Raw genomic sequence first — 12,077 nt, forward strand, 5'->3', positions numbered from 1 at the left:
GAGTTTCACTCTTGTTGCCCAGGCTGGAGTGCAATGGCACAATCTCAGTTCACTGCAATCTCTGCCTCCTGGGTTCAAGCGATTCTTCTGTCTCAGCCTCCGAAGTAGCTGAGATTACAGGTGCACGCCACTGTGCCTCACTAATTTTTGTATTTTTAGTAGAGATGGGGTTTTACCATGTTGACCAGGCTGGTCTTGAACTCCTGACCTCAAGTGATCCACCCGCCTCGGCTTCCCAAAATGCTGGGATTACAGGCATGAGCCACCCTGCCTGCCTCATTTTAATTTTTTAAATTAATTTATTTTTGAGACAGCGTCTTCCTCTGTTGCTCAGGCTGGAGTGCAGTAGCTATTCGCGGGCGTGATCACAGCTCACTGCTGCCTCAAATTCCTGGGCTCAAGTGATCCTCCCACCTCAGTCTCCCAAGTAGCTGGGACCACAGGCATGCACTACCATGCCCACTATGTTTCCCAGGCTGACATTGAACTCCTGGCCTCAAGTAATCCTCCTGCCTCAGCCTCCCAAAGTGTTGGGACTATCGGCATGGGCCACCGTGCTCAGCTTATTTATTTATTTTTCAGAGACAGTCTTGCTCTGTCACCCAGGCTGGAATGCAGGGCCAACTTGAACCTCCAACTCCCAGGCTCAAGTGATCTTCCCACCTCAGCCTCCTGAGTAGCTGGGATTACAGGTACACAAAACCACACCCAGCTGATGTTTTTATTTTTTGTAGAGACAGGGTCCCACAATGTTGCCCAGGCTGGTCTCAAACTCCTGGGCTCAAGTGATCCTCCTGCCTCAGCCTCCCAAAGTGCTGGGATTACAGGCGTGAGCTACTGCACCTGGCCTGGCTTTTCTTAACAGTGTCTTTTAAAAAGCGAAATTTAAAATTTTGATTACTTCCAACTTAAACAGGTTTTTTATTTTTTATCTTTTTAAAAACATTTTTTTTGAGACAGTCTCACTGTGTCACCCAGGCTGGAGTGCAGTGGCGCAATCTCGGCTCACTGCAAGCTCCGCCTCCCGGGTTCATGCCATTCTCCTGCCTCAGCCTCCGGAGTGGCTGGGACTGCAGGTGCGTGCCACCATGCCCAGCTAATTTTTTGCATTTTTTAGTAGAGATGGGGTTTCACCGTGTTAGCTAGGATGGTCTCCATCTCCTGACTTTTTTTTTTTTTTTTTTGAGATGGAGTCTCGCTCTGTCGCCCAGGCTGGAGTGCAGTGGCCGGATCTCAGCTCACTGCAAGCTCTAGCTCTGCCTCCCAGGTTCACGCCATTCTCCTGCCTCAGCCTCCCGAGTAGCTGGGACTACAGGCCCCCGCCACCTCACCCGGCTAGTTTTTTATTTTTTTGTATTTTTTTAGTAGAGACGGGGTTTCACCGTGTTAGCCAGGATAGTCTCGATCTCCTGACCTCGTGATCTGCCCGTCTCGGCCTCCCACTCCTGACCTTTTGATCCATCCACCTCATCCTCTCAAAGTGCTGGGATTACAGGCGACCACACCCGGCCTATTCTAGTAGTTTTTTTGTAGATTCCTTAGGATTTTCTACACGATCATGTCATTTATGAATAGAGACAGTTTTTTTCCTTTTTCCAATATTTATGCCTTATTTCATTTTCTTCCCTTACTGCTCTGGCTCGGACCTCCAGATGAGTGTTGAATAGAAGGAGGAGAGCAGACATCTTTGTCTTATTTCATGAAATACTCTCTGATGGCATTTCTTGCTTAGGCCTTCTTCAGATTGGTATTTTGTTAGATTCAGAGTTCCCTGGAGCATTTTCTATGTGACGCGAATAGATCCAAAACTAGAACATTAATCATTTTAGAATCAAGATGCTCATTGCCATGAGCCTAAACAGGTAGTTGCAGAGATTACCTTAAAGAAGAACAGGATCCAAAAATAGAAGTTTTTCAAAGTATACCATGTGTGCCCTATAAGCTTTTCAAAGTGGAAACCTTGCTGGACTCTAGTGTTTCCTAGGAAGATTTCTTCTTCACAAGCTCTCTCTGAGGCATTAGTGAAGCATTGCATTTATACTGGGGCAGAGGAACGTTTTTATGCCAAAAGTGTTTTGGTGCTTAACTATCCCTTTAAATGTATGCAGTGAGGCTGCTGCTTCCCCTGTGTCTGGGGAGAACCTTTATGACTTTTCTGGTCATTCTTTGGCAGCTATTTCTTTAAAATCTATTTTTAAAAATTGAGATATAGGCCAGCCATGGTGCCTAATGCCTGTAATCCTAGCACTTTGAGAGGCCAAGGCAGATGGATCACTTGAGCCAAGGAGTTTGAGACCACCCTGGGCAACATTGGGAAACCCCACCTCTACAAAAAAAAAATTTTTTTTTAATTAGCTGGACACCCTGCCATGCACCTGTAGTCCCAGCTACTCAGGAGGCTGAGATGGGAGGATCACTTGATCCCGGGAGGTCACGACTGTAGTGAGCCGTGATCTTGCCACTGCACTCCAGCCTGGTTGACAGAGTGAGACCCTATATCAAAAAGAGAGAGAGGGGGGATTCACATTTTATTATTTACATACAATTCACCCTTCTAAAGTATACGATTCAGTGGTTTTTTAAAATCATATTCATAAAATCATGCAGCCACTACCCCTAACTAATTCTAGAATATTTTAATCACCCCAAAAGGAGACCCCACACCCACAGCCACAGCCATGGCTACCACGAGTCTACGCTCTGTAGCCCTAGGCTGGAGTGCAGTTGGCCGGATCTCAGCTCACTGCAAGCTCCGCCTCCCGGGTTCACGCCATTCTCCGGCCTCAGCCTCTCGAGTAGCTGGGACTACAGGCGCCCGCCATCTCGCCCGGCTATTTTTTGTATTTCTTAGTAGAGACGGGGTTTCACTGTGTTCGCCAGGATGGTCTCGATCTCCTGACCTCGTGATCCGCCCATCTCGGCCTCCCAAAGTGCTGGGATTACAGGCTTGAGCCACCGCGCCCGGCCTGGACAGATAATTTTAATCAGACTTTGTTGAATAGAATTCAGGGGATCCATGAACTTTGATGGAATAAAGATTGCATGCCAGTTTTATATATTATATATATAATATATATAACATATATATAATATATAACATATATATAACATATATATAATATATATATATAAAAAACAATATATATATATTGTTTTGAGACAGAGTCTTGCTCTGTCACCCAGGCTGGAGTGCAGTGGTACGATCTTGGCTCACTGCAAGCTCCGCCTCCCAGGTTCACGCCATTCTCCTGCCTCAGCCTCCCGAGTAGCTAGTACTACAGGTGCCCGCCACCATGCCTGGCTAATTGTGTGGGGTTTTTTTTGTATTTGTAGCAGAGATGGGGTTTCACCGTGCTAGCCAGGATGGTATCAATCTCTTGACCTTGTGATCCACCCGCCTCGGCCTCCCAAAGTGCTGGGATTACAGGCTTGAGCCACCACGCCTGGCCTGTTTTTTAATTTTTATTTTATTTTTGAGAAGGAGTTTCACTCTTTCCTTCACTTCCTGGTTCAAGCGATTCTCCTGCCTCAGCCTCCTGAGTAGCTGATATTATAGGTGTGAACCACCATGCCTGGTTAATTTTTTGTATTTTTAGTAGAGACAGGGTTTCACCATGTTGGCCAGGCTAGTCTCAAACTCCTGACCTCAAGTGATCCTCCCAACTCGGCCTCCCAGTGTGCTGGGATTATAGGCATGAGCCACTGCACCCTGCCCAAATTCACATTTTCCAAACAAGAGTTATAGCAACAGATGTCTCCTCCTTGTCCTCGTGGCTTCAGGTTGTCCTCTCAACCTCTTCTTTAGGGTTTTATGTCAAATTCCTGAGATATAATCAAGCACTCCCTCACTTTTATCCTGCTAGTGTGGTGCTGTGTGTGTGTGTGCCTACACAGTGTGTGTGCCTACACAGTGTGTGTGTGTGCATGCATGTGTGCGTGTTTATCTATCTCCATCAGAGTGCACATCAGATACCCGACAGGTGACTGCGTCCATGCCTCCTGCTCACTGTGAGCGCCTCAGGACCCTTCTCCACCTTGGCACCCTGGCTGCAGCACCCAGCATCTGCCACAGGGAGTCTCAGGGCCTAACTTGAATGGAACTGATAGGAACATGCAGAAAAAAGACAAAGCTGGCCAGGTGCAGTGGCTCACACCTATAATCCCAGCACTTTGGGAGGCTGAGGCGGGCGGATCACGAGGTCAGGAGATCAAGACCATCCTGTCTAACACAGTGAAACCCTGTCTCCACTAAAAATACAAAAAAGTTAGCCAGGCGTTGGTGACCTGTGACTGTAGTCCTGGGTACTTGGGAGGTTGAGGCAGGAGGATCGTTTGAACATGAGGTCAAGGCTACAGTGAGCTATGATCACACCACTGCACTGCAGCTTGGGCCATAGACTGGGACACTGTCTAAGAAAAATAAAATAAAATTAGCTGGACGCAGTAACTCACACCTGTAATCCTAGCTCTTTGGGAGGACTACACAGGAGGATTGCTTGAGCCTGGGAGTTCGAGACCAGCCTGGGCAAGAAAGCAACACCCCATTGCTAAGAAATAAAAAATAAAAATTAGCCAAGTGTAGTGGCTCATGCCTACAGTTCCAGCTACTAAGGACGCTAAGGTAGGGGGATCATGACTTTGAGCCCAGGAGTTCAAGGCTACAGTGAGCCATGATCACACCATTGCACTCCAGCGTGGGCAACAGAGCAAGATCCTGTGTCAAAAAATGTATTTTTGTAAGAGTGTTTGAGCTAGAAAGAACCAGAAGAGATCTCTGATTCCAACGTTACATTTTACAGGAAGGGAAAAATGACCAAATCTCTTTACTCAACATCCTACAGCTAGAATCAGAAAATCATTTAATTGGAAAAACTGTTGGCTCCAGATAGCATACATTTTCTGGTACATTAACTGATTCTAGAGATATTGGGAAGACAGAATTTAAATAACAGGGATTTACTTGGCAACATGCTTTACAAACCCCTCCCCCCATGCCTTTGTACTAAGTACAGCTAGGTACAGAAAAAGCAAATAATTTTGTTTAAAAATTCTTAATTTCTGCAGTAAGGAAGCAGGGTAAAGTTCTGAGCAGCCTGTGTGCTTCTCCAAGGCTTTGCCATCTGTTGCTACAGACAAGGGTTGTAATTCAGAGCCTTGCTGTGAGACAGGCACTCTCCCACGTTGCCAGGGAGCATGAAATGATTCAGTCCTCCTGGCGGGGAAATTGGCAATGTTTTCTAAAAATCACCGAAGAACTGACACTTTGACAATGCAGTGTCACCTTGGGAATCTCTCCCACGGATACTTCTTCATGTGTATGAAATGGCATAGGCACATGTGTTTCTTTGCAGCATTGCTTTACGATAGCAAACGGTAGCAGGCCACCCAGTGTCCAGCAAAAGGGAACTGAGGGAATACGCTGTGGTCCACCCACATGGTGGAGTTCTGAGCAGCTGCAGAACAGAATGAGGTGCTCTAGGATGTGGAAATATTTCCAGGTATATTGCTAAGTGAGAAATGTGCAAGATACTGAAGATTCATATGGCATTCCACATACATAAGGAGATGCCCACAAGCAGTGGCTCACATCTGTAATCCCACCACTTTGGGAGGCCAAGCTGGGAGGATTGCTTGAGCCCAGGAGTTCAAGACCAGCCTGGGCAACATAGCTAGACCCTGTCTCTATAAAAAAAAAAGGTTTTTAAAAACATGAGTGGGGCATGGTGGAGCACACTTGTAGTCCCAGGCCCTCGGGAGGCTGGGACAGGAGGATCTTCAGTGAACTGTGATTGAGCGACTGTACTCCAGCCTGAGCGATACAGCAAGAGCCTGTCAAAAAAAAAAAAAAAAAAAGAAAGAAAGAAAAGAAAGAGGATGGAAATAAGAATATATATTTGTACAAGGACACAGTGGAAAGATGACATAAATTTTACCAGTAGGAGGTATGAGGGATGAGGTAGAGGCGGGACTCCTCAGTTTATACCTGTTTTTATTATTTTGATTTTTAAACTATTCAAGAAAAACTCCAATAATTTAAAAATAGACAAAGAAGAAAAAAGGAGTGAGAGTAAGAGGAAGCACAGCTGAGCACATTGCCTCATGGCAGGCTTCCTCCTTGCCTCGAGGGTAGGAGTGGCGAGCAGACCCTACCATAAACTGAGCTTGGAGTTGTGCCTGCTGCATGGGCCTGGCCGTTCTGATTGCTGGCTTGAGATGGTTGGTGTTACCTGTCGGGGCTCTTGGCCTTTCTTGTGGCAGGCTGATAAAGCCTGCGAATCCCTTTGAGAATGAAGTTTTTCAATGAATAAGAGAAAACACAGCATGGTAGCAAGGCGCGGTGGTTCACACCTGTAATCCCAGCACTTTGGGAGGCCCAGGCAGGCGGATCACCTGAAGGCAGGAGTTCCAGACCAGCCTAGCCAACATGGCGAAACCCCCTCTCTACTAAAAATACAAAAATTACCCGGGCATGGTGGCGTGCCTGTGATCCCAGCTTCTCAAGAGGCTGAGGCAGTAGAGTTGCTTGAACCCAGGAGGCAGAGGTTGCAGTGAGCTGAGATCGCGCCACTGCACTCCAGCCTGGGCAACAGAGCGAGACTCTGTCTCAAAAAAAAAAAAAAAGAAAATCAGATGGTAAAATACGTGGGCAATTTGCATAAAGAGGAAGCAGCATAAGTAAAAGCACAGAGGCCTGAAAGCACCCTTGGGTGCCCCTGAGGAACTGTGAGGGATCCTGGCGTGGGTGGAATGCAGGCCACACAGGCAGGAGGAGGTGAGAAGGTGGGCTCACCTGCAAGCCAGGGGTCACCACAGAATGCACCGGGGTCTTTCCGGGCATCATCTCCCCTTCATTCCTCCCCCTCACCTCTCCACTCCCCTCCTTCCCCTTTTCCCCACCCAGACACCTAAGCAGGCTAACGAGGCAGCGCAGCACTTAGAGTTGCTGATGCTTAACTACTGACCACTGTTTTCAACAGGGCTCACTTAGGGCTCACTGGATCAGTGCCTGTATTAGGGCTGACAACGAGCCAGTTATATCTGGGTATTAGCTGATGGCCAGCCTGTAGCTGTGACACACATGATAAAGCAGACAGAGAAGTCCTTCTAGATTAGAGACAAAGGGGACCCCCACACATGAATGGGAAGTCAAGAAGCCTTTGTTGGATGGGTGGATGGCAATTGTATGCAGTCACTTCATTATATTTTGTTCATTTCCTAAGGTCTTATTTATTTATTATTTTTGAGACTGGGTCTCACTCTGTTGCTCAGGCTAGAGTGCAGTGGCACGATCATGGCTCACTTGCACCTCAAACTCCCAGGCTCCAGCGGTCCTCCCACTTCAGCCTCCTGAATATCTGGGACTATGGGTGTGTGTCCCCACGCCTGGCTAATTTTTTTTTAAGTATATTTTTTGTCTCCCTGTGTTGCCCAGGTTGGTCTCAAATTCCTGGACTCAAGAGATTCTCCCACCTCAGCCTCCCAAAGTGCTGGGATTGCAGGTGTGAGCCACCACACACAGCCCCTAAGATCTTTTTTAAATTGACAATAATTGTATATATTTATAGTGTATAGTGCAATGTTATAATATGTATATAACGTAGTGGAATGACTAAACCAGCTGTATCTATCACCTCTCAGATTTATCATGTCTTTGTAGTAGAAATATTTAGAATCTATTCATTTAACAATTTTGAAACATATAATACATTATTATTGGCTGGGCACAATGGCTTACACCTGTAATCCTAGCCCTTTGGTAGGCTGAGGCGGGAGAATCACGTGAAGCCAGGAATAGGCAACAATGGGAGACCCTGTCTCTATAATTTTTTTTTTAAACACAATACATTATTTATTTATTTATCTTTTTTTTTTTCTTTTCTTTTTTTTTTTGTGTTTCGCTCTGTCACCAGGCTGGAGTGCAGTGGTATGATCTTGGCTCACTGCAACCTCCACCTCCCAGGTTCAAGCGATTCTCCTGCCTTTCAGCCTTCCAAGTAGCTGGGACTACAGGCGCCCGCCACCACGCCCAGCTAATTTTTGTATTTTTAGTAGAGACGGGGTTTCACCATGTTGGCCAGGATGGTCTCGAGCTCTTGACCTTGTGATTCGCCCGCCTCGGCCTCCCAAAGTGCTGGGATTGCAGGCATGAGCCACTGTGCCTGGCCAATACATTTTTATTAACCATAGTCATGATGCTGTGCAATAGATCACTGAAACTTTTTCCTCCTGTCTAATCGAAACTTTGTACCTTTGATCAATAGCTCCCCTTTCCCCAACCACTCCCTCCCCCAGCCCCTGGTAACCACTATTCTACTCTATGCTTCTATGGGTTCCACATTTTTTTTTTTTTTTGAGACGGAGTCTCGCTCTGTCGCCCAGACTGGAGTGCAGTGGTGCGATCTTGGCTCACTGCAAGCTCCGCCTCCCGGCTTCACGCCATTGAGCTCCACGTTTTTTAGATTTCATGTTTAAGTGAGATCAGGCAGCATTTGTCTTTCTGTGCCTGGCTTCTTTCACGTAGCCTAATGTCCTCCAGGTTCATCCACACTGTTGCAAATGACAGAATTTTGTTTTTATGGCTGAATAGTATTCCATTGTGTGTATATGCTACATTTTCCTGATCCACTCATCTGCTGACGGGCACTTAGATGGCTTCTGCATCTTGGCTGCGGTGAACATGGAGTAGAGTGCAGATATTTCTTCATCTAACATCTTATTTTTATTTTTATCTTTATTTTTTTTTGAGACAGTGTCTCACTCTGTCGCCCAGGCTGGAGTACAGTGGCGTGATCTTGGCTTACTGCAACCTCCACCTCCTGGGTTCAAACAATTCTCCCACCTCAGCTTCCCACATAGCTGGAATTACAGGCGGGCACCACCATGCCCAGCTAATTTGTGTATTTTTGGTAGAGATGGGGTTTCACCATACTGATGAGGCTTGTCTTGAATTCTTGACCTCAAGTGATCTGCCCACCCTGGCCTCCCAAAGTGCTGGGATTATAGGCATGAGCCATGGCGCCCAGCCTCATCTAATGTCTTTTAAAGGCATTTCTGCTATATTTGTGTTTAGTCTTCTTAATAATTTTCTAGTTTTTCTATCCTGGATACTAATCTGGGAGTTGTTTTCTAGAACTCGGAGGTCCCAGAAGAGTCAGCTCAAAAAAATACCTTTGTCAGTTATTGAAGGAAACAAAAGGCAACTTCAGTATTCATCATGATCATGGGTAAGTCACCTTTGCTTATCTCACCTTATATCTCAATTAATATTTAATAAGTAACTTGGGAACATTGATAACGTTGAGTCAAGGCCATGCATTTGTTTGACTTGTAATACTTTCTCTTTTGCTCAACTGATTTATACATACCTTCTAAATTTAATCAGAGTAAAACGTCATTACTTGCAAGAGAAATGCCGATCAAAAAGTTCTTGTTCTTCTGCACTCCAGCCTGGGAACAGAGTGAGACTTTGTCTCTTAAAAAAAAAAAAAAAAAAAAAAGAGGCCAGGTGTGGTGGCTCACACCTGTAATCCCATCACTTTGGGAGGCCGAGGTGGGTAGATCATGAGGTCAGGAGTTCGAGACCAGCCTGGTCTGTCTCTACTGAAAATACAAAAATTAGCCAGGCACGGTAGTGGGTGCTTGTAATCCCAGCTACTTGGGAGGCTGAGGCAGGAGAATTGCATGAACCCAGGAGGTGGAGGTTGCAGTGAGCCAAGATCGCACCACTGCACTCTAGCCTGGGCAACAGAGCAAGACTCCGTTTCAAAAAAAAAAGTTATTATTCTCAATACCTAGAATTTTAAATCTTGGGAAGTGAATACATAGACACAGCTTTAAAAATAAGAATCTAATATGAAAAGATGCTCAACCTCACTAATTATCAGGAGAAGGCAAATCAAAACCACAATGCAGGCCGGGCGCGGTGGCTCACGCCTGTAATCCCAGCACTTTGGGAGGCCAAGGCGGGTGATCGCTTGAGGCCAGGAGTTTGAGACAAGCCTGGTCAACATAGTGAAACACCATTTCTACTAAAAATACAAAAATTAGCCACGCATGGTGGCGGGCACCTGTAATCCCAGCTACTTGGGAGGCTGAGGCAGAGGTTACACTGAGCCGAGATCGCACCATTGCACTCCATCCAGGCGACAATAGGGAGACTCTGTCTCAAAAAAAAAAAAAGAAAGAAAAAGAAAACACAATGCAGTACCACCTTACTCATGCAAGAATGGCCACAATTTAAAAATCAAGAAATAATAGATGTTGACGTGGATGTGGTAAAAAGGGAGCACTTTTACACAGATGGTGGGAATGTAAACTAGTACAACCACTATGGAAAACAGTGTGGAGATTATCCTTAAAGAACTAAAAGTAGAACTCCAATATGATCCAACAATCCCACTACTGGGTATCTACACGGAGGAAAAGTAGTCATTATATGAAAAAGACACTTCTACACACATGTTTATAGCAACACAATTTGCAACTGCAAAAATACGGAACCAGTGTAGATGCCCATCAACTAATGGATAAAGAAAATGTGGCATATGGGCCGGGCATGGTGGCTCATGCCTATAATCCCAGCACTTTGGGAGGCCGAGGCAGGTGGATCACCTGAGGTTGGGAGTTTGAGACCAGCCTGGCCAACATGGTGAAACCCTGTCTCTACTAAAAATACAAAAATTAGCTGGGTGTGGTGGTGCAGGCCTGTAATCCCAGCTACTTGGGAGACTGAGGCAGGAGAATCACTTGAACCTGGGAGGTGGAGGTTGCAGTGGACTGAGATTGCACCACTGCACTCCAGCTTGGGCAACAGAGTGAGACTCTATCTCAAAAAAAAAAAAAAAAAGGAAAAAGAAAATGTGGTATATGTGTACCATGGAATACTACTCAGCCTTGAAAAGAAATAAAATAATGGCATTTACAGCAACCTGGATGGAGTTGAAGACCATCATTCTAAATGAAGTAACTCAGGAATGGAAAACCAAACGTAGTATGTTCACACTCCTAAGTGGGAGCTAAGCTATGAGGATGCTGCAAAGGCATGAGAATGATATCACGGACACCGGGGACTGGGGGGAAGGGGGTGGTGAGGGATAAAAGACTACACATTGGGTGCGGTGTACACTGTTTGGGTGATGAGCACACCAGCATCTCAGAAATCGCCACCAAAGTGCTTAACCATGTAACCAAACACCACCTGTTCCCAAAAACTACTAAAACAATAATAACCAAAGAATTTATTAGAAAAAAAAACCTGCCCGGCGCGGTGGCTCAAGCCTGTAATCCCAGCACTTTGGGAGGCTGAGGTGGGCGGATCACCTGAGGTCAGGAGTTAAAGACCAGCCTGACCAACATGGAGAAACCCCGTCTCTACTAAAAATACAAAATTAGCCGGGCATGGTGGTGCACGCCTATGATCCCAGCTACTTGGGAGGCTGAGGCAGGAGAATTGCTTGAATCCGGGAAGCAAAGGTTGCAGTGAGCTGAGATGGTGTCATTGCACTCCAGCCTGGGCAACAAGAGTGAAATTCAGTCTCAAAAAAAAAAAAAAGAAAAAAGAAAAAAAAAATTGGCCGGGCACAGTGGCACTTTGGGAGGCCAAGGCGGGTGGATCATGAGGTCAGGAGATGGAGACCATCCTGGCTAACATGGTGAAACCCCGTCTCTACTAAAAATACAAAAAAACTAGCCGGGCATGGTGGCAGGCGCCTGTGGTCCCAGCTACTTGGGGAGGCTGAGGCAGGAGAATGGCGTGAACCCAGGAGGCGGAGCTTGCAGTGAGCCAAGACAGAACGAGAGTCCATCTCAAAAAAGAAAAATTATAGGTGAAAAAAAATCAGATCAATGTTTCAGCATTTCATCTGAGCGTCTGTCCAGAAAGAAGTTTTTTTTTTTTTTTTTTTTTTTGAGATGGAGTCTTGCTCTGTTGCCCAGGCTGGAGTGCAATGGTGCAATCTCAGCTCACTGCAACCTCCACCCCCTGGGTTCAAGCAGTTCTCCTGCTTCAGCCTCCCAAGTAGCTAGGAATACAGGCATGTGCCACCACACCTGGCTAATTTTTTTTGTTTTGTTTTGTA

At 45.9% G+C, this 12,077-nt stretch overlaps 1 protein-coding gene across 1 annotated transcript in view; it reads left to right on the forward strand.

Moving 5' to 3' along the window:
• CCDC62 (coiled-coil domain containing 62) overlaps positions 1–12,077 on the forward strand; it is a 56,655-nt gene that overhangs the window by 42,464 nt on the left and 2,114 nt on the right. The window contains 2 exon segments of the mRNA XM_003907320.5: positions 9,131–9,155; positions 9,158–9,224. Coding sequence (XP_003907369.2) covers positions 9,131–9,155; positions 9,158–9,224 — 92 coding nt within the window.

The sequence above is a fragment of the Papio anubis genome, chromosome 9, assembly GCF_008728515.1.
Source record: "Papio anubis isolate 15944 chromosome 9, Panubis1.0, whole genome shotgun sequence".
Taxonomy (NCBI): Eukaryota; Metazoa; Chordata; class Mammalia; order Primates; family Cercopithecidae; genus Papio; species Papio anubis.